Source organism: Nerophis ophidion, linkage group LG09 (assembly GCF_033978795.1).
Source record: "Nerophis ophidion isolate RoL-2023_Sa linkage group LG09, RoL_Noph_v1.0, whole genome shotgun sequence".
In the NCBI taxonomy this organism is placed as follows: Eukaryota; Metazoa; Chordata; class Actinopteri; order Syngnathiformes; family Syngnathidae; genus Nerophis; species Nerophis ophidion.
The window spans coordinates 33,116,833-33,140,949 of NC_084619.1; the positions used below are offsets into that span (position 1 = coordinate 33,116,833).

Genomic DNA, 24,117 nt, shown 5'->3' on the forward strand with positions numbered 1-24,117 from the left:
TTAGTCATCCACCGATTGTGCAAGTTCTCCCACTTAAAATGATGACAGAGGTCTGTAATTTTCATCATAGGTACACTTCAACTGTGAGAGACAGAATGTGAAAAAAAAATCCAGGAATTCACATTGTAGGAATTGTAAAGAATTTATGTGTAAATTATGGTGTAAAATAAGTATTTGGTCAACCATTCAAAGCTCTCACTGATGGAAGGAGGTTTTGGCTCAAAATCTCACGATACACGGCCCCATTCATTCTTTCCTTAACACGAATCAATCGTCCTGTCCCCTTAGCAGAAAAACAGCCCCAAAGCATGATGTTTCCACCCCCATGCTTCATAGTAGGTTTGGTGTTCTTGGGATGCAACTCGGTATTCTTGTTCCTCCAAACACAACGAGTTGAGTTTATACCAAAATGGATACATGGATGACACAGCAGAGGATTGGGATAATGTCATGTGGTCAGATGAAACCAAAATCTAACTTTTTGGTATAAACTCAACTCGTCGTGTTTGGAGGAAGAACAATACTGAGTTGCATCCCAAGAACACAATAACTACTGTGAAGCATGGGGGTGGAAACATCATGCTTTAGGGCTGTTTTTCTGCTAAAGGCGACAGGACGTTTGATCCGTGTTAAGGAAAGAATGAATGGGGCCATGTATTGTGAGATTTTGAGCCAAAACCTCCTCCCATCAGTGAGAGCTTTGAATGGTTGACCAAATACTTATTTTCCACCATAATTTACAAATAAATTCTTTAAAATTCCTACAATGTGAATTCCTGGATTTGTTTTTCACATTCTGGCTCCCACAGTTGAAGTGTACCTATGATGAAAATTACAGAAGTCTGTCATCATTTTAAGTGAGAGAACTTGCACAATCGGTGGCTGACTAAATACTTTTTTGCCCCACTGTATATATATATATATATATATATATATATATATATATATATATATATATATGTATATATATATATATATATACATACATACATATATATACATATATATATATGTTAAAGGACCGGAAATGTGGCGTATTTGCTTTCATGTTACACACATTGCGTAAGTTGTTTACGTAAGTGAGTTTCACGCTGATGTCAGTGTATCATTTATTTAACAGCCATATAATATATTACACTATATATATCCATTCATACATTTTATTACTTTATTATATTTTCATGTAAAAAAAATCCCAAATTTTTAAGGTGTGACTACTTTTACTTCACAAAGTAGTAATGGTAGTAGTAGTAGCAACTTGTTCATTTACAGAATCTGGTCAAATTTCTCACTTCATTGAATTGCGCATGCAAGTGATGTCGAGGCCACATTGGGGCCACATCAGGGACTGTGCGGGTTTATACTGGAGTCTGATAAATAGCATTTTAGTTCATGTGCAGTCAGCTGGGAAAAAATCCGATTTGGTTCACTGTGGCCTGCAGTGTAAACATAGTCACCGAGGCATGGTCAAGGCAAGACTCACTGGAGGGAGGCCTTAACTCTTCTCAGAGCGTTCTGAACCTTCTTTGTTTGACACTCAGTGGACTGCTCCAAGTTAGCATCATTGGCGCAGGCCAAGAGGTGTACGTCAGAGGTGCCGAGCCGAATGATGCGGCAGCAAAGGTAAGCCTGCAGGTCCTGATCTGGGTTGTAGGTGTATAGGACCTCCTGGAAGGCGTGGATCTGACTCACCACCTTTGCAATGCTCCTTTTTGACAGAAATATGAAACCAAGATACAATTAAAAAGTGTCTGAAAACAGTTTGTTGCATATAATTTTCTAATCCTTTGTGACCTAATTTGAAGACAATATGAAGGACTGGGTTCATACCAACCAGCTGTAACGCTGCTTGTCTCTGCTCGTTCTCTTGACCCTAGCATCTGGCTATACTCTGCGGCTTCACAGCATCTGGGCAGCAACTTTTTTTTTAGCAATCAAACCCCTTCCACATGCACCATCTGCTATATCACTGGCACCCCAAAATTCAACAGCTGCGTCATTCCTATCCAACTGCCCCTTGCTGTGACCGAGCATCTGGCCAGTCCAATTGGATTTCAGGTGGGGACAGAGACAAGCAAGTAGATCGACATCGCCATCCATGGAAACTTGCTGTTACGTCTCGTTTCGATTACTGTAACGTATTATTTTCGGGTCTTCCCATGTCTAGCATTAAACGATTACAGTTGGTACAAAATGCGGCTGCTAGACTTTTGACAAGAACAAGAAAGTTTGATCACATTACGCCTATACTGGCTTAAGATGTGACTTTAAGGTTTTACTACTTACGTATAAAATACTACACGGTCTAGCTCCATCCTATCTTGCTGATTGTATTGTACCATATGTCCCGGCAAGAAATCTGCGTTCAAAGGACTCCGGCTTATTAGTGATTCCTAAAGCCCAAAAAAAGTCTGCGGGCTATAGGGCGTTTTCATTTCGGGCTCTAGTACTCTGGAATGCCCTCCCGGTAACAGTTTGAGATGCCACCTCAGTAGAAGCATTTAAGTCTCATCTTAAAACTAATTTGTATACTCTAGCCTTTAAATAGACTCCCTTTTTAGACCAGTTGATCTGCTGTTTCTTTTCTTTTCTTTTTCTCCTATGTCCCACTCTCCCTTGTGGAGGGGGTCCGGTCCGATCCGGTGGCCATGTACTGCTTGCCTGTGTATCGGCTGGGGACATCTCTGCGCTGCTGATCCGCCTCCGCTTGGGATGGTTTCCTGCTGGCTCCGCTATGAACGGGACTCTCGCTGCTGTGTTGGATCCGCTTTGGACTGGACTCTCGCGGCTGTGTTGGATCCATTATGGATTGAACTTTCACATTATCATTTTAGACCCGTTCGACATCCATTGCTTTCGTCCTCTCCAAAGTTCTCATAGACATCATTGTCACCGACGTCCCACTGGGTCATCATTGTCACCGACGTCCCACTGGGTCATCACTGTCACCGACGTCCCACTGGGTGTGAGTTTTCCTTGCCCTTATATGGGCCTACCGAGGATGTCGTAGTGGTTTGTGTTGTGGTTTGTGCAGCCCTTTGAGACACTAGTGATTTAGGGCTATATAAGTAAACATTGATTGATGATTGATTCTATTGTGCATTTGTGGACCTCTTTACTTTACCAAAGCGACAATACAAAAGGACTTCACAAAAAAGGACTGCAATTCCATCTCACCTAAGCTTGGTCCACTTGAAAGCTCCATTCGTGAGCGTGAAGCCTCCGATTTCCAGTTGTTGGACATGCATGGCCAGGATGTGTGCTGAAGGCAGGGTGGGTCGTCTCCTCGTGTGTTCTTCCCCCATCAGACACACGTCGTCACTCTTCAAAAACACCTGAGAGAATTTTCTGCATATACATCCGGTCTTACAGGACAATAGAACTGACAGCTAAGCTGCTGGATGCAGAAATAAACAAAACACATAACATCATTGACTACTTGTCACATCTAGTGAGGTATAATACAATATTCCTAGCAAAGTTGTGGCTTTTATAAACTTTTACTACAAGGTTATCTACAGTATGGACCTAGACTTTAGCCTGCCTTATGCTTCTCCTGAATGAACCACACCTAATTTGACAGTGAACTAAATGATCTGGATGGGGATTTGAAATCACCTAAAAGTAGTTATACTGGGCTCTATATTACAACAGTAGAACGTTTTGCAGAGTGACACCAGCGTCTCTATGGAAAATTATTTATATATTGTATTGGGGAGACGGCATGGCGAAGTTGGGTGAGTGGCCTTCCCAGCAATCTGAGGGTAACTGGTTCAATCCCCACCTTCTACCATCCTAGTCATGTCCGTTGTGTCCTTGAGCAAGACACTTCACCCTTGCTCCTGATGGGTCTTGGTTATCGCCTTGCTTGGCAGCTCCCGCCATCAGTGTGAGAATGGGTGAATGTGGTAATAGTGTCAAAGCGCTTTGAGTTAAAAAGGTAGAAAAACGCTATACAAGTACAACCCATTTACCAATATGTCGATACATTATTGGTTTTAAAAAGATAAAGTTACGACCGCTGTGGCATCATTTTCCTTGCTATTTCACATTTAACAAAAAATACAAGTGGTTTTAACTACCGTTCTTCAGTTGTTGGTCTAGGTGGCCTCTTTGTTGTGAATCCCATAGTCTGAGATATTTTGTTACCACTGGAATGGGGGAAGTGTATTTAAAAAAAAAAGTTGTATAATTTTCAGCAGTATGTGAGACTTTGGTTTTTGAGCTGACATTAAATACATCTAAAAAAAGATACATTTCAGAAAAACAATGTGATTAGTTCTGCATTGACAGAATAATTTGCCTGTAGCCTTGCAAATGATATGAACTTTCAATAAAGTATTTGCTGTGATATGTTTTGTGGCTCCAGACTATTTTTCCTTAGTAGAAGACGGGTCAAAAGGGATCTTTTGATGGTTAAGTTTGCCGACCCCTTCCTAGTCCACACATGAAGAATACCCCTAAATTAAAATTGACTATGCTATCTATGCTTCAAAATTTGTGGCAACAATGTGAATATGTGCTCAATTTCCTCTTCACCCCATCTATGTAGGAGTTTACCCGACAACAAACTGATGTATTTTATTAATACAGTGCCAGCTGTAAGCGCTCATTGCAGATGAGCAAACCTGCTTGAAGGTGTTTTCCTATTGATTTGTTTGCCGTGCAGCCGTTTCACAATATGCGACCTAAAAAGCCTGCAACTCTTAACAAAATGCGTGTGCTGCTGCAAACACACATACTCAGGTCTGCACACGCACACACACACACCTGCACGGCTTGTAGCTCCTCAAAGATCTCAAACATCTTGGATGGCAGATATTTCCAAGCCTGTGATGGAAAAAAATAGACAAGTAACTTTTACTTTAACCAGTGAGTGTGTAGGCAACATACACCTTATTTATGTTTTTCTCCCATTTTCTCAACACTATTATTGTTACATTATGACTTTAGTAACTTCTCCCATTTATGGGACACATTATGCACACACTATGTGCTCAACTAAATCTATCCAACCATTTTCTACACAGCGTGTTTTCATTAGGAGGGGTGGGTGAGCTGGTGCTTATTCCGGCTGACTTTAGGTAAGAGGCGGAGTACTAATTGGTCATAAGTGAGTCATTTACAAGGCACAGATATACGTACATGTACACTCACATCCACATCTAAGGACAATTTAGTTTCCAAATAACCCGGTTAGTCTCAAATAACAGAAGAAGAAAATGCTTCATTAGAATCATGCAGTATTATTTTTTTAAACCCGCTTCAAAAAGTTGTGCACTAAAAATGTGCTCATTGCAGCAATTAATCCTCAATTCTTCATTTTGATTTGAAAACAATCAACAATTTTTTTTTATGTTAAAATGGTTTTATATATTGTGTTATCGAGGTAATGTTGCTGATCAATTTGAAATTATTATAATTTATTTGTCACACCGCGGTGAGGGAAGTCCTGTTTTGGGCTTGTAAATGAATGAATGAATGAATGAATGAATGGACTTTATTGTCATTATATTTGCATATAACGAGATTAAAGACTCCAATTTAAGGTGCTGTAGTGGGAACAAATATGGGGTGAAATAAATAACACAAGGGTAGTATTGCACAGTAGGGTATTAGGGCATGCTATTGTATAGTGTTGAATTATTATTATTATAAGTTAGAGTTCAACATGGTGACAGCTTTGGGAAAGAAGCTGTCTCTGAGCCTGTCTGTTCTGGCTCTGATGCACCTGTAGCGCCTGCCTGATGGTAGCAAGTCGAACAGGTGGAAGCCAGGGTGTGTGCTGTCCTTGGTAATGTTTTTTGTTCTGTTGAGGCAACGGGAGTTGTGTAAATCCTTCAGGGAGGGCAGGGGACAGCCGATGATTTTTTGTGTAGACTTTATGACCCTCTGAATCGCCTGTTTGTCTGCTTCAGTGCAGCTGGCGTACCACACTGTTATGCAGTCTGGCAAACTTCCTGTTTTATGTTGAAAATGTACTTCTCCTCTAGTTTCAGGCCACTTGCTCTTCCTACTTTGTCACTGGTCAGATGTCTCTCCTGATTGCCTGATTGTGCCCCGCTGTGTCAACCTCCCTCATGTGTATATAGTCCTGTCTTCCCCTGTCTTGTTGCCAGAGTATATTGTCTGCTCGTGTACCGCCAGCTGTCTTTCAAGGTCTTGTCCAAGTCGCTAAGGATTGCCTTGCTTTATTCGTTGATTTCTTTGTATCCTCTGAAGAAGAGTGATTTTGATTTGCTAAAGTTTTTTGATCAGTTTTGAGCTAGTTTCATAGTGCTCTGCCTTCTTTTTTCCCTCCCCTTGGAGCACTTTAATTGGTAGATTTCCTAGCCCTTTATAGTGTACTTTCTGTTTATAGATTTTTGTCTCATCTTCGTGAGAGATTTTCTTTTGGTGTAGTTAATTGAACGATGTTTTTTTATTATTAGATCCATGTAGATTTTGCAATTTGCTATTTTCCCTCCCTCGGGAGTGTTTTTCCTTTTGTTTTTCGCCCCGTGCTACATTTTCTTTTTACTCTAGTGTGTCTACTCTAGAGTTTAAAGGCCTACTGAAACCCACTACTACCGACCACACAGTCTGATAGTTTATATATCAATGATGAAATATTGACATTGCAACACATGCCAATACGGCCTTTTTAGTTTACTAAATTGCAATTTTAAATTTCCCGAGAGTTATTTCTTGAAAACGTCGCGTAATGATGACGTGTACGCATGACGTCACGGGCTGTTTGGAAATATGAGCATTGCACACACACACAGCTAAAAGTCGTCTGCTTTAACGGCATAATTACACAGTATTTTGGAGATCTGTGTTGCTGAATCTTTTGCAATTTGTTCAATTAATATTGGAGAAGTCAAAGTAGAAAAAAGTAGGGATGGCGTGGCGCACTGGCAGAGTGGCCGTGCGCAACCCGAGTGTCCCTGGTTCAAATCCCACCTAGTACCAACCTCGTCACGTCCGTTGTGTCCTGAGCAAGACACTTCACCCTTGCTCCTGATGGGTGCTGGTTGGCGCCTTGCATGGCAGCTCCCTCCATCAGTGTGTGAATGTGTGTGTGAATGGGTAACATGTGGAAGTAGTGTCAAGGCGCTTTGAGTACCTTGAAGGTAGAAAAGCGCTATACAAGTACAACCCATTTATTTATTTAGAAAGATGGAGTTGGGAAGCTTTAGCCTTTAGCCACATAAACACACGGTGATTCCTTGTTCCGGAGGCGAAACTTTACTATGGATCACAGCGAACATGGATCCCGACCGAATGTCAACCAGCAGGTTTCGGTGAGAAAATTGTGGTAAAAAGTCACTTCTTACTGGATCCAGATCAGCTGAGCTTGTGCCGCACATAAAGCTGACGTCGACTTCCCTGAGACACTGGGCGTCAAGACACCCGTGGACACACACCTCCGACTATCAGGTACTATTAAACTCACTAAAACACTAGCAACACAATAGAAAGATAAGGGATTTCCCAGAATTATCCTAGTAAATGTGTCTAAAAACATCTGAATCCTTCCCAATGCAATCGCGTTTTTTTTTTTTTTTTTTTTTTCTAGTCCGTCACTATCAATATCCTCAAACACAAATCTTTCATCCTTGCTCAAATTAATGGGGGAAAGTGTCGTTTTCTCGGTCCGAATAGCTCTTTATGTTGGATGCTCCCATTAAAAACAATGTGAGGATGTGAGGAGCCATCAACATGTGACGTCATCGTCTGCGACTTCCGGTAAACGCTGGGCTTTTCTGTTTGCACCAAAAGTTGCGAACTTTATCGTGGATGTTCTCTACTAAATCCTTTCAGCAAAAATATGGCATTATCGCAAAATGATCAAGTATGACACATAGAATGGACCTGCTATCCACGTTTAAATAAGAAAATTTAATTTCAGTAGGCCTTTAATAGCCATTTGTTTATTCACTGTATCTGAAGAGAGTTCTCAGAAACTGTTGAATAAAATCCTGCGTCAATCGTTTCCTGTCTGCAACGGAGTCCTCATTCTTGCCAAGACACAACAGAAATTATTAAGTTTATTTCATTCACTTGCAGTCTATGACAGGTGTTGCTGCGCAGTCAATTTAAGGCCAGTCAAGGGGGTGCAGCTCCAGTGAAGCTAAAAGGGGTCTGGGCGAATGTATCAAGATGTCCATCAGTATTTAACATCCAGTGTTTCAAGGTGTCAGTGAAGCGGGAGAACATCCACCGCTTGCTCACTTCGTTGTGGGGGGTTGAGCAAATTTGTGTGAGCTGCAGTCGATGCAGTCAGTGTGTTAATGACAACACCATGTAAGTTGTATTACAGTATCTGCAAAAAGTTGAAATGGTGGCGGTGTAAAATGCCTAAATGAACTTCCCTGGTGGCAGCAACTTGGCAACTGTACACTTAGTTCAAAATGAAACGGGTGGATGGCAATGAGACTAAAACAACTAGCCAAGGACAGTGCAAGCTGTCATGTTCTGTGGTCTGGATTATGTTTTGTTATTTTTCTAGTTTTGTACTCCATTAGTTCCTGTTTTTGTGCACCCTTGTTGGTTTTATTTTCCATGACGACTCCATTAGTTCCTGTTTTTGCACTCCCTTGTTTGGTCACCATGGCAACCCAGTTTCACCTGCCTCATTTGTTTGGACTCACACCTGTTTTAATCAGGAGAGAATATTTAAGCCTGTCATGTTCAGTTAGTCTGCCTGGCGACATTGATGTTCATGGTTCATGCTGCTTTGCTCATGTCACAGTAATTGTTGTTTCTTTTATGTTCATATTTTATATTAAAGTTTTAGTTTTATTCCCTGCGTTAAGTTTTGAGCCTCCATTGTGAGCGCCTTTTGTTTGTAGCTTTTTAGATAAAATTAAAATCATGTTTTTACCTTCAAGCTATGTCTGTTCTAGTCCGTTTGCATCAGGGAAGAACAAATCTTGCAGCAAGCTGCGACCCCCCCGTCTTGACACAAGCAAACCCAAATATTTTTGAAGGTATACTATTGCATATTTTTGTAATGTGGGGCACTAGTAACATGACTTCCTCCACTCATCACTTAATCGGTTTTATGCATTCAAATAAAATCAAATACAAATGGCTATAGCAATATTTGGCAGAAAAAATTGCGGTTAGTTTTTTTCTCACAATCGTGTAGCCCAACCTTGGAAACACACTGTCACTCTTAGCACACGCCACGACAAAACACGAACCACAGAGAGCATTACATACAATACATTTCAAGTTTTACTAAATGTTTTTAGATACAGTACATCAGTAGTATATAAAAAAAATGCATCTTTGCACTTTGAGTGTTCTAAATATTTGTGTATACTGTGTGACGGTTTGCTGGCATCGTGGTGCGGGTTCGTTCTTTCAGGGATGCAGTTGGATTTGGACCCAGCGTGAAGGTAGGAAATGATGATTTATTTACACTAACAAAACAGACTAAGAACAGAAACACTTGCACAAGGCACTAAAGGCAAAATGAACAGATCTAGCATGGGAGCTAGAAGAACTAAAAGCGCTAGCATGTGAGCAAGGGAACAAACAAAAGAAGCATAGCGCTGAAGCTAGCAAGTACAAGAAATAGTTTTTTGCCACAATTGGGAAACAGCGTTGTCAACTGTTGCACGGAACAGAAACTAGGATGTGAGGATGAGTAAGGGAAAAGGCAGGCTTAAATAAGGGGAGTAAGAGGCAGGTGACACTAATACGTAACTATGACAACAGAACAAAACAGGAAGTGCCACCAGGAACTAAGGACGTCAAATACTAACAAGATGAGATACAAAACAAAACCAAAAACCCGAATATGACATGATCCAAGCAGTGGATCATGACATACTGTAGTATATTGCAAACATAATTAATCAGGAATGCAGCCATTATTTTCTCTGTGCCTTTACATAAGCACTTTAGGATCTTACAAAAATATGTTTAATGTAAACAGAAGAATGCAGGATCTAAGAATTTTTGGAGGCATAATGAAAATCAGGGTCTCAGCACTTTGTCACATTTTTTTCTCAGCTTTATGCATTTGTTTGTGTTAACCATAGCAATGAGTGACATTTTCCTGATACTAATCTGAAACACAAAATAATGTAATAAATTCATGTTCCTAAGTATCAGCTGATATAATATCAAACTGTACGTTTTGTTTTGCTGTAAAATTATCGTACAATTGTTAAATGCTGCATGTTTGGCTGCACACTTGAACCAGTCTCGGAATGAGACTCTACAATTTACCACATGGTCCTATTTCTATCAGAGACCAAAGCTATTGGTCTTCCTCTCCTTAATTGTCTCGCTCTCCTGGCCACTCTTCTCTATCGACTAACCAATACCGGTGCTCATCGATCCATATTTCCAAAGGAAAATCAGAAGTCACTCCTTTTATTATGTTTCTAATGAGGTGAAACACAGATCACATTTATCAGTTTTCAGCTGACAAGTACACTTAGCTGTTTTTGGAGTTACACAATATTTGTATTTATCTTTAATGTCAATGTTTTGTTGTGATTTTCTGTAGATTTTAATGTGGTTGAGGCAAACATTCCCAAATCTGTCCTAATCATCCTGTTTTGACTGTGTTTTAAAATGTTTTGAACAAAGTGTGTTAGCATTTGAAAAATGTGTTGTAAAACGTAAACAAGTAACTGAAAAAATACTTTAATTCAAGTCACTGAATGCATTTTGTTTTAAGGCAATAAAAAGGGCCACAGTTTAGTCCACATGGACGTCTGTTTTGAAGACTGTGTTGAGTTTTGAACACATTGAACAGTTTCCATCAATGCTTGTTAGATATCGAATAAACTGTACTGAGCATTTAAGAAACAAATTAAATGTAATCTAAGACCCATCACAGTTACAAAAAGAGACATATTCATCTTAAGTGTCAGAGTTAGTTTGTGACGAACCCCAAGATGCAGAGAAAGAGGCAGGCATGGAGTGAGAAAAAATGATTTAATTTAAAACACTAAGACAAAAAACAAACAAAGGGTACAAACAAAAAGCGTGCACGTGGGCGGATAACAAACAAAAAGGCCTAGCGTGGAAGTTAGCAGGTATCGAGCAAGAAACAGAAGTCGTACTTATAATATGAAAACAAACTTGGAAGCAGGGAATAAAAGACAATAAGCTACAAACTACTATCAAATAAAGCTTACCGCAACGCTGCATTGACACGATATGATACGACACGACAGGCAGCAACGACAAGAGCGACATCGACATGACAATAATCCAGCACTGACTGGAGGAATAAAGCAGGTAAAATAGGAGCGAGCTGTTTGACACCAGGTGTGGCCAGGTGCCAATCAGCTGCAGCTGAGGGGAAAACAGCACACAGGGGAAAAAACAGGAAACAGACAAAATAAGAGCACTGACAGGAACTAAAAAAAGGAAATACTAAACACACACAGAGGAAAAACTAAAACCCAAACAAACTGTCAGTGGCAAGCCTGACGTTAAGGGCAGTTTTGTTACACAGGTTAGAATTAATATCAATTGTGGTGGCGCAGACTTACTGGTAATTGTCTGACAGTCATGTTCTCCAGACCTCCAAGGACCTGCATGGCTGTGGCAAAATTCTTGGATTCGTAGCAATGTTTCCCAATCAACAGATACTTTATAAGCAATTCATCTTGTGCCTGGATGAGGGGAGAGAACGTGATAATGAAAACCTGAGGGAAACATATGACTTAAGTTGAACAACATGCAAATATCTACTTTAGGGGTACAGAAACACAATCCAACATATACTGTATAATGCAATGATGAAAAAATATCAGTGGAGGAGATGTTCCCTTCTGTATCTAAGTTGATCTTTCTCATTTATTCAACTTTCACAAAAGTGACTGTTTGCACAATAGAACAGCCCAATACAAAGACAATAATGCTTGGAGAACTGCACTGCATTTGAGAGGTGATTCATACATGTTTTCCTCTTTTCTCTAAATTATTTTCCAGGACATTTTCAGCGGCTACAGAAACAAGTTATTACGTCAGACACTAATAAAGTTCTCCTTTAACTTGCATTTGTCCAGGTTGTTTCTATGTTTATAACTCTATTCATGATCAGTCTTTAGGAATAATTTAATGGAAACATACTCAGACATAGCAGACAGCATAGCATTTCATTAGCATGATGAATTTAGAGTTGGGCGATATATCAATATACTCGATATATCGCGGGTTTGTCTCTGTTCGATATAGAAAATGACTATATCATGATATTCAAGTATACGTTCTCACACAGTTGCTTTTAGCTGCTGGCATCACACTACAGGCTCTTCCCACTCCTTGTTGTCTCTCCTTCTCAGGGCATGAAATTGGCAACCGCCCACACGCCAAATGCGGGTAACTTTTGTGATTGGCGGATGAAACTGTCAATCTACCTGCCACATTGGCGGGTAGCCAATAGGACAACTGAGCAAGTGCTGTGTGTTGTTGACCAATCAGGTAGCCTATGTGTGTTGTGTGTTCTTAGCAAGCCCCCGCGCCATTTTCTTGGATTTTGAAACCAAAATGTGGCGGCATAACGCTGGCGTGAAGAGGCCGGCGCCGGCTTTAACAGGCCAACAAAAGGAGGACGAGGTGGACGATTTAAAAAACAAAACGTTTTAATACGAAGTGGAAAGTAAGCGGGGATGGCAAGGTTCGCGACTGGCTGGTCTACGACGTCACAACAGAAGAGATTTATTGTCAGGATTGCCGTATGTATGGCTCGGAGAAAGCGAAACCAAACCCATTTGTAATCGGGACAAAAAACTTAAAGTTAGAGGCAATTAAGGACCAGGAGTCCTCAAAAAGCCACTTGCAAACGATAAACTGTAAAGTGGGGAAGACGGCTCCCCCAGAGCTGACAGCTGCGGTCAAGGCACTGACCTCAATGAAAACAGCGCAGTTGGAGAGGATGAAGCTCCTGTTTCGGAACGTACACGCAATTGGAAAGAAGATGAGACCCTTCTCTGACTACGTGTGGATGTGCGAGTAAGTACCATTTAGGTCTAGTCATTAATGAGATTAAGTTGGTTAATAACTCGACAGCACTTTGATGTGTATTCTGTACAAGTTCAAGAACCATTCTGATACATTTTTTGAGTCGTTCACCTTTATTTTAGGCACAGAAAATTTTGGCTGGTAAAAAAACACTGTGGCAGGTGGATTTCAAAATCCACCTTCCACAGTGGCTGGTGGCCAAAAAAGTTAACTTCAGGCCCCGCTCCTTCTCACAGAGAGCAAGCGCACCTTCTTACACACGTCACCTGCTGTCACGTCATACGTCACATACGTATACGCCCTGGAGGAGCAGAGAGGTGGCAGCATGGGTAACGTTAGCTGTGGTGCGAGTGGTAATACGAGTGAAAGAAGGTGCGAATCTGGTAACAAATGAAGGAAGAATTAATTCCCAAGAAAAACAGCAGGGGGTCCATCGTCTGGCGGTGGTGTGGCTTCAAGTAGGAATATGTCGAACAGACAACCGCAATTTGTCAAGTGTGGTGCTAAAGCATTGCTACAAAAAGTAGCATTACTGCTAATATGTAGGATCATTTGAAAAGTCACATGCTACAGAATGAAGAGTGTTTACTCCGCACATAAAAATCTCCATTCGGTGCAACACACCCACACCATCATGCACAAAAGTGCACTTTATTTGTTTAAAACTAATGTAGTGGCATTCTGCACAAAAAGTGCAATTTAATTTTGTGTTGTTTTGATATGTAATCTTAGTGACATAATGCATAAAAGCGCACTAATAGCTTGTTTTAAAATGTCTCAGACAATCTTGCACTTTTTGTTTTGGAAATGACAAGAATGTGTGTGCCACTGTTTAATAACTGTTCAATAAACACAGTTTTGGTCAATTGACTTACCGTATTTTTTGGATTATAAATTGCTCCGGAGTATACGTTGCACCGACAGAAAATGCATAATAAAGAAGGAAAAAAACATATATACGTCGCACTGGAGTATAAGTCTCATTTTTGGGGGAAATTTATTTGATAAAATCCAACACCAAGAATAGACATTTGAAAGGCAATTTAAAATAAATAAAGAATAGTGAACAACAGGCTGAATAAGTTTACATTATATGACGCATAAATAACCAACGGAGAACGTGCCTGGTAAGAATCATTCAAATAACTATAACATCTAGAACATGCTATACGTTTACCAAACAATCTGTCACTCCTAATTGATAAATCCCATGAAATCTTCTTCCTCGATGTCGCTTCTAAACAACTCTGCCAACTCCAAAGGTATGCGCCGCTTCCTCTTGTCGTTTTCTGCTGCATATTTCACTACGTCCAGCTTGCGCAGTACATGACTTCCTTTTCGGTGACATTTTTGTTCAGCCATTCTCAGTTTTTATAAGTTACCGCCAATGTTGAAACGATACATTTTAATAGCAACGGCAGTAGCATAAAGCATATAGCAGTTAGCATCCCATGACCCACAATGCACTTCTGCCATGAACCCCCCCGGCCGAATTCTTATTGGTTGACGTGTATGTGACGATTGCTGACATTTTCTTGGTCTCTTCCGCGAATGGGATAAATAATATTATTTGTTATTGTGTAATCTGCAGTACATGATTTCCTTTTCGGTGCCATTTTTGTTCAGCCCTTCTCAGTTTTTATAAGTTACCGCCAACGATGAAATTATCCATTTTAATAGCTACGGAAGTAGCATATAGCAGTTAGCATTCCATGACCCACAATGCACTTCTGCCATGACCCACCCCCGCCGAATTCTTATTGGTTGACTTGTATGTGACGATTGCTGACGTGTGTGTGACGATTACTGACATTTTCTTCGTCTCTTCCGCGAATGAGATAAAAAATATTATTTGATATTTTGCGGTAATGTATTAATAATTTCACACATAAGTTGCTCCAGAGCATATGTCGCACCCCCGGCCAAACTATGAAAAAAACTGCGACTTATAGTCCGAAAAATACGGTTGTTGTGATTTCCTTCTCTGCATGAAAGTTTAAAATGAGCATATATTAATGCAGTATGAAGAAGAATGTTTTAATGTAGACACATAGAATCATCATACTGCTGTGATTATATGTATCACATGTTAATTCAAGGCTAAGGCAAAATATCGAGATATACATCGTGTATCGCAATATGGCCTAAAAATATCGAGATATTAAAAAAAGGCCATATCGCCCAGCCCAAAACACATCAGAACCCTATGATATGTTTTTTGTTTCATAAAATAAATACACTGTTCCCTTGCCACTTAGGGGTTCACTTACTGCTTTCTCAGCAGTGCCGTCGCAAAGGAGGGGTAAGGGGATGACAACGCTAAAGGCTGGAATATACTCTCATATCACGAAGCTTGCGTCCTCTCCGACGGCATCTTGTTTGATTTATAGTTCTTCCGTGGAGGCATGGCCGTAACTACCATTGAGGACATTGAGATCATTTCCTCGGAATCGTTTTTTTAAAGACAAAAAGAAGATGATATGACTGACTGCAAATATACTTTGTGTAGGAAATTCTGTGCGCTGTACATCACCATGTGGTAGATCATCTTCTCACAATATATGATTTTTAGTTCTGCACCGCTGGCAACAACCACAGACAATGAAGTACATCATCCGATTCAAAATGTGCTGTCAACATAACGTTAACATTCAATTATACTGACGTGACTAATGTTGATTTCACCTGAATTAATTTGATGTGAAACTCTTGTCAGTACAATACCATTGTCATGTCGGTCGAGTTCTATACACAGGGCTCAGGCCCACACCCACTCTAAACGCAGAACATGCAGACCTGGGGTGACCCGTTTTGCGTGAAGAAGCACATGTCAAATGTAAATTATTGAATGTCAAGGCTCTTCGTATAAAATTTTACTCCAAACGCATTCCTGGCCGTGTCAAGCAAGACCTGTCAACGATAAAATTATGGGGACATAATTTACCCCTTGCCTACCTATGGCTCTCGTGGCGCGTGTCAAATGGACTTGTGTTTAAAAACACAAAGTATTGGGTTCAAATCCCTATTGAAATTGTGGTAATATTTTTAAATGTAAGTTTTAATGATTCTAAAATTGTTTAATATGCTAAACCGCAGCATGTTTATGGATATTCCAATTCATCAGGATATTCAATCGATCGCAACTGGACTGTTTGGTTAGTCTTTGAGGACACTTCGCCTCTCATCCAAGTAGGCTTCATGATGATTAAACCAGACATGTAATTCTCCTCCAAAACAGTAACCGCAGCTGATGTTGACTTGATTTTTACCTTCTTGTAAAGAAGTGAAGTGAATTATATTTATATAGCGCTTTTCTCTAGTGACTCAAAGCGCTTTACATAGTGAAACCCAATATCTAAGTTACATTTAAACCACTGTGGGTGGCACTGGGAGCAGGTGGGTAAAGTGTCTTGCCCAAGGACACAACGGCAGTGACTAGGATGGCGAAAGTGGGAATCGAACCTGCAACCCTCAAGTTGCTGGCACGGCCACTCTACCAAACGAGCTATGCCGCCCCAGAGTGATGACAACTAATGCAGCGATATCTTTGTCTACACTGAAACTAATAAGTCAGAACAATCAGTTTACTTTTAATGGACATTTTACTTATTAAACCAGAGGAAAATACCTAAGTGAAGACGGACTGTGCAACTTCTGAATGAGTTGCAGCAGGGGACGCTACTATTATTTGCAACACTATTTGGCTGTTCGGGACATGGGACAAAGGAGAGCTATGGAATTGAAAATAAACACAACTTTTAAAAAACTACTATAAAGACATGCTGGCGTTAATGTTTATGGTCAGTCATATGTTATTTATCTTTGGTAATATCTTACTTTGTATCATACTTTGTGACTTCTTCTGGACACAACACAAACAAAATAAGCTTAAAAACGACGCATACAGTGATTATTTTGAATGATTTAAGTTTCACATATCAAGTTTCAAAATGTTTGGAGGGCTTAAACCAGGGGTGTCAAACTTAAATACAGAGTGGGCCAAAATTTAAAACTGAACAAAGCCGCGGGCCGAGGTTGAAAATGTGAACCTTTTAATAGGGACCCAAAGAAGTTTTGCATTGACTATTGAACAAGCAAGGCTTATATAATTTTATAGTGACATGCAAAATCCAGTTACAAATAATAAAAAATATCAATGGCATATCAAATAAAATTTAAATAAAAATAGAATGCCTCTATTCTATTTGCAGCCTTCTGAGGTAAATATCAAAACAAACTTTTTCCGCAGGCTAATAATGAATTTGTTAATGAATGAATCAAACATTCAAGCCTTTAAGTAGCAAGAGAAAGTGCATGAAAAAAACTTTAATTATTGCTCAGTTTGCTACACTGATTTGCTTTAACAATGAATATGGAAAAAGCAACGCTCATATAACTTAATAGTGCAAAATCAACTTTAAAAAAACAAACGACAAAACATCAATGGTATATAAAAAAATTTAAATGAAAAATTGAATGCCTCTTTTCTATTTCCAGCCTTCTGAGGTAAATATCAACATTAACTTTTTCCACAGGCGAATACATTTGAAAATAAAGTAATAATGAATAAAACAATCATTCAGGCCTTTTTACTGCTCAGTTTGCAACACACGGTTGTTGGTAGCAGGCGGTGTATATTGTAGCGTCCTGGAAGAGTTAGTGCTGCAAGGGACCTGGGTATTTGTACTGTTGTGTTTATGTTGTGTTACGGTACGGGTGTTCTACCGAAAATGTGTTTGTCATTCTTGCTTGGTGTGGGTTCAAAGTGTGGTGCATATTTGTACCAGTGTTAAAGTTGTTTATACGGACACCCTAAGTGTGACCTGTATGGCTTTTGAATAAGTATGCATGCATTCACTTGTGTGTGTGTAAAAGCCGCATATATTATGTGAAGGAAAACCGGACATGACGACAGGTTGTAGAAGACGCTAAAGGCAGTGCCTTTAAGGCACGCCCCCAATTTTGTTGTCCGGGTAGAAATCGGGAGAAATTTGGGAGAATTGTTGCCCCGAGAGATTTTCGGGAGGGGCACTGAAATACGGGAGTCTCCCGGGAAAATTGGGAGGGTTGGCAAGTATAAGTATTAGCGGTGAATGCGGTGTACCGGCGGGCCAGCTCTAATGTTAATTGGAAATTGCCTCAAGGGCCAAATGAAATTACATGGCGGGCCAACTTTGGCCCGCAGGCCAGAGTTTGACACCCATGGCTTAGACATACACAAACATTTGATGTAAATAACATTCTAGGCCTACTGAAACCCACTACTACCCACCACACAGTCTGATAGTTTATATATCAATGATGAAATATTAACATTACAACACATGCCAATACGGCGTTTTTAGTTTACTAAATTGCAATTTTAAATTTCCCGGGAGTTTTTTCTTGAAAACGTCACGTAATGATGACGTGTACGCTGGACGTCACGGATTGTTAAGAAATATGAGCGCTGCGCACACACAGCTAAAAGTCGTCTGCTTAAACCGCATAATTACACAGTATTTTGGAGATCTGTGTTGCTGAATCTTTTGCAATTTGTTCAATTAATATTGGAGGAGTCAAAGTAGAAAGATGAAGTTGGGAAGCTTTAGCCTTTAGCCACACAAACACACGGTGATTCCTTGTTTGAAATTCACGGAGGTGAAACTTTACTATGGATCACAGCGAACATGGATCCCGACCGAATGTCAACCGGCAGGTTTCGGTGAGAAAATTGTGGTAAAAAGTCGCTTCTTACTGGCGATCAGCTGGGCTTGTGCTGCCCATAAAGCTGCCGTCGACTTCCCTGAGACACTGGCGTCAAGACACCTGTGGACACACACCTCCGACTACCAGGTACTGTTAAACTCACTAAAACACTAGCAACACAATAGAAAGATAAGGAATTTCCCAGAATTATCCTAGTAAATGTGTCTAAAAACATCTGAATCCGTCCCAAGGCAATCGCATTTTTTTTATTTTTTTAGTCCGTCGCTATCAATATCCTCAAACACGAATCTCTCATCCTCGCTCAAATTAATGGGGAAATTGTCGTTTTCTCGGTCCGAATAGCTGTTTTTGTTGGAGGCTCCCATTAAAAACAATGTGAAGATGTGAGGAGCCATCAACATGTGACGTCATCGTCTGCGACTTCCGGTAGAGGCAGGGCTTTTCTGTTAGCAAGCAACAGTTGCGAACTTTATCGTGGATGTTCTCTACTAAATCCTTTCAGCAAAAATATGGCTATATCGCGAAACGATCAAGTACGACATAGAATGGACCTGCTATCCCCGTTTAAATAAAAAAATCTCATTACAGTAGGCCTTTAATTCTATAATGACTAATAACCAATTTTTAAGATGTACATTACATTTACTGTAATGTATACAGGACATTACAATACGGCACAAAACGTACAAGCTATCACACATGCAGAAAGACAAATGAGATTCTGTGTTTAATTACCATAAAATCAAAACTGTCTACTTTGTCTGCGCCTCACCTTGACCGATTCACAGCTAACTATTTCACCAGCTACCCACTTTGTAACTCTGTCAGCGTGAACGAGCAGCTGCTGGAGGGAAGATTCTGGCGGCATGCCCTCATGTGTTCTCTTTGCTAGTGAGTTTGGCTGGGACCCATTACTTGAGGTGCTGAGGGACAGAATGGAAGGTTAATAGGGAAACCTACAGTGTTCATTTGCTAAATTATTTAATTATTTAACGTGATGCACATGTTTTCAGTGTAAATAAGTGTACATTTTTGAAAGTGGAATGCATTTTAACAAATAAGTAGATTATCTGCAGAATAGATTTCCTTCTAAATAAACAAATTACCTAATGTGTACCCAAAGGGACTCATGGATTGTGCAATTAAGTAAAGAAAATATTCTCCATTAATTATACATTTATTTCCGAAGTCCTTTCTTTACTTTCCTTTATTTAATGCCCCAATTCATTCTAAATGATTAATTTTCTATTGATTATTAACAATTTATTTGTGTTATTTCTTGTATGAATTATTTAAAATTGTTTGTAACACTGCAGATTACATAGCACAATTATGTTAACTCCTGTTGGCTTTTTGACATGTTTGTTGCTCCTAACACCCTGCTTCCTTTTTATGCTTGACTTGAACAAAATTCATGACAGTATGTAAGCAAATAAAACATTCTAAGTGTCAACATGTAAAAGATAAGTGTTAATGAACCAATAGTAAAAAACACAGAGGAGTTGGAATAAATAAGTTATTCCTACTCCATTTCAGTTGAACCGTGCAAACATAACCATGTGATGATCTTGAGTAAGTCAGTAACAAATAAACCATAACCATACAATACAATGTTTGATAGTAGACTAATTTGCTTCTTTTTCACCTGTAACACAAATAAAAAATATGATGTTTTGTTGATATGGAATAGCATATATTGACAAAATTAGATTCCTTTTAGCATCTTTAATGTGAAAACGAATCAAAACAGACCCCCTTCCCTCCAGCAAAATATTGCAATACATTTAAAAATAAAAAATAAACTTACTTGTTATGCCTTGATGGCTCGTCCCTCATGCCATGTATTCTAGAATTGAGGAACTGAACTGGATGGCATCTTTGAAAAATAGCCTGCATTTTGAAAGATTACATATCCGTGGATAAATGTCTCCCTCTAGTGTTCACAAACGCACATGCATGTTCACCAAACAACACAAGTAGGCTCATTTCATTCACTATTTATATAAATGACTGTTTTATACATTTTATTTTCTATCATTACACATGGCTGATTTAATAGTGACAGTTTTTTTTACAGGACAGAAGGAAATCAGTTGTCTTTTGTTACATGTGTTGACGTTCCATCCCGTCGACACACAGGTGGAAACACAAGCCAGATCAGGTTATAATCATATGGTGAGGCCAACTGAACTGAACTGTATGGTTTGGTAGAAATGTATTGTTCGCTTACCTGCTGCATAAGAGTGAGTTGCTGGGCTACATGCTGTGCAGTGTACTGTTTCTGGTTGAACGGAAGATGCTCATCACGGCAGAGGCAAATTCTACAAGGATCTTCCACTAGGCAGCGAGGCACTGGCATGGCTGACGCGATGGAAAAGGCCTTCTCTTTTGTCATGGACGTTGAAGGCTGCACAACTGTTCTCCACTACATACAAATAACATAACAGGTATTAGTGCATATGTGATATTCTGAATTGGTGTATCATTTTATATGAAAACTGATAGAATGCATTGTTTTGATTATATAAACTATGTTTTGATCCCTAAACATGCAAATGAGACCTACATTATTGCTGTACACAGAACCTCTAAATGGTAAAATGGCAAAATTAGCAATGGCAGGAAATTGTACTATTGAAGCACCTGCGTACATTTACTGCACTGCTTCTTGAACCAACTTGTTACTTTAAAAAACTTGACATGACACATCATTGATAATACCAACCATTTTCTCGAGATCCTCTGTAAATGACTGGATACAAAGAGATTGAACATGTGCCTCAATTCCAATGTGACTCCCTGTACTTGTGCTCCAAAGTGGTCTTGGAGGACTGTGAAGAGCAGCAAGAAGGACCTCCCCTTGACAATCTACAGGAATTACCTGGCAGAACACAAAGGGGGCACAGTTCTCCAATAAACTACAATTTATCAGTGGAAGCAGGTTTTTGGATATGCGATGTCATTGTCTAATTAGCATAATTTGCCATGGCATACAGTGGGGCAAAAAAGTATTTAGTCAGCCACCGATTGTGCAAGTTCTCCCGCTTAAAATCATGACAAAAGTCTGTAATTTTCATCATAGGTACACTTCAACTGTGAGAGACAGAATGTGAAAAAAATTCCAGGAATTTACATTGTAGGAATTTGAAATAATTTATTTATAAATTATGGTGGAAAATAAGTATTTGGTCAACCATTCAAAGCTCTCACTGATGGAAGGAGGTTTTGGCTCAGAATCTCACGATACATGGCCCCATTCATTTTTTCCTTAACACGGATCAATCGTCCTGTCCCCTTAGCAGAAAAACACCCCCAAAGCATGATGTTTCCACCCCCATGCTTCACAGTAGGTGTGGTGTTCTTGGGATGCAACTCAGTATTCTTCTTCCTTCAAACACGACAAGTTGAGTTTATACCAAAAAGTTCTATTTTGGTTTCATCGGACCACATGACCTTCTCCCAATCCTCAGCTGTATCATCCATGTATCCATTTTAGTATAAACTCAACTCCTCGTGTTTGGAGGAAGAAGAATACTGAGTTGCATCCCAAGAACACCACACCTACTCTGAAGCATGGGGGTGGAAACATCATGCTTTGGGGCTGTTTTTCTGCTAGGGGGACAGGACGATTGATCCGTGTTAAGGAAAGAATGAATGGGGCGATGTATCGTGAGATTTTGATCCAAAACCTCCTTCCATCAGTGAGAGCTTTGAACGGTTGACCAAATACTTATTTTCCACCATAATTTACAAATACATTCTTTAAAATTCCTACAATGTGAATTCCTGGATTTTTTTTTTCACATTCTGTCTCTCACAGTTGATGTGTATCTATGATGAAAATTACAGACCTCTGTCATCATTTTCAGTGGGAGAACTTGCACAATCGGTGGCTGACTAAATACTTTTTTGCCCCACTGTATATCATCGGGATGCTGTGGGAGAGACAAAGTGAGCCATTAAATTAAAAAATTTACAAATATACAGTAACTTTTTTTGTCACTAGCGACACATAACCAACCACCTGTGAGTAATTTTAGATTCTCTACAAATAAGCCCGGATAAAACAATCTTAAGGAAAAATATAAGAGGTAAATAGTTAGAGCCACATCAATTTGTGATGGATGGGAAATACAAGGAACTATATCAGATACTAGGGGTGCATGTTACATACTGGACAGATAATGTAATGTAATGAAAAACACTCCAATGAGGGGAGAATACCCTTACTGTGCTGTTGGAGCATTAAGTTGCATTCACACATTGCCGCTTTACATGACGGTTCAAGGCAATTTGCCACGCTGCGCCAAAGACTGTGTTAACATTGAACACAAAACCTGGTCATTTGTCACTCATCCGCCATGAAATTAAACTTCTCGCGGTGGTCTTGGTGGCCTGAAATGTTTTTTTTTGCAGGGTAAAGAATGGCAGCCTCCGTTTTTGCACCGCAGAGTCTACGATAATACACAGCTATAATCCGCCACTCACCACATTTTCCAAGACCTTCATAACTTGAAGGCGGTGATTATATGGTGGTGGCAAAGTTTAACAGGAAAACATTACAGACTCTTCAAGAAGCAACACGTAGGCGCTGTAGGTGATGTGGAGTAGAGGGACTCGGCCTTCTTTTGGAGAAATCCATAGTACTACCTTGCATATCTGCATTGCCGCTGTGTTCAAAACTTGTTAAAACAGACTTTCGGCCATCACTGAAAAATGGTTTCACAGTAGTTTGAGAAACGCCAAACCGGCAATGTGTGAACGTTCCCTTAGAGCATGGGTGTCAAACTCTGGCCCGCGGGCCAAATCTGGCCCGCCGTGTGATTTAATTTGGCCCTTGAGGCAATATCAATTTAGCATTAGAGCTGGCCCGCCGGTGTTATACAGCGTCGGTGCCGCTGTAACACCGCATTCACCGCTAATACTCATACTTGCCAACCCTTCTAATTTCCCCGATAGACTCCCGAAGTTCAGTGCCCCTCCTGAAAATCTCCCGGGGCAACCATTCTCCCGAATTTCTACCGATTTCCACCTGGACAACTATATTGGGGGCGTGCATTTAAGGCACTGCCTTTAGCGTTCTCTACAACCTGTCGTCACGTCCGCTTTTCCTCCATACTAACAGCGTGTCACATAATATGTGTGGCTTCTACACACACACACACACACACATACACGCACAAGTGAATGCAATGCATACTTGGTCAACAGCCATACAGGTCACACTGAGGGTGGCCGTATAAACAACTTTAGCAATGTTACAAATATGCGCCACACTGTGAACCCACACCAAACAAGAATGACAAACACATTTCGGGTGAACATCCGCACCGTGACACAACAGAACAAATACCCAGACACCCTTGCAGCACTAACTCTTCTGGGAAACTTCCAGCAAACTGACCAATAATTAACGTTTTATTCATG

The 24,117-nt window shown here is 40.0% G+C and overlaps 1 protein-coding gene across 1 annotated transcript in view; it reads right to left on the bottom strand.

The window, feature by feature from the left end:
• Positions 1-1,146: 1,146 nt before the first annotated feature.
• LOC133559773 (kinase non-catalytic C-lobe domain-containing protein 1) overlaps positions 1,147-24,117 on the bottom strand; it is a 69,919-nt gene continuing 46,948 nt past the window's right edge. Inside the window, exons 21-28 of the mRNA XM_061911839.1 lie at positions 21,416-21,571; positions 20,921-21,115; positions 20,498-20,580; positions 19,463-19,613; positions 11,508-11,630; positions 4,771-4,830; positions 3,178-3,335; positions 1,147-1,708 (exon numbers count right to left, since the gene is read on the bottom strand). Of these exons, the coding sequence (XP_061767823.1) occupies positions 1,480-1,708; positions 3,178-3,335; positions 4,771-4,830; positions 11,508-11,630; positions 19,463-19,613; positions 20,498-20,580; positions 20,921-21,115; positions 21,416-21,571 (1,155 nt within the window). The 3' untranslated portion in view covers positions 1,147-1,479. The remainder of the gene's footprint in view (positions 1,709-3,177; positions 3,336-4,770; positions 4,831-11,507; positions 11,631-19,462; positions 19,614-20,497; positions 20,581-20,920; positions 21,116-21,415; positions 21,572-24,117) is intronic.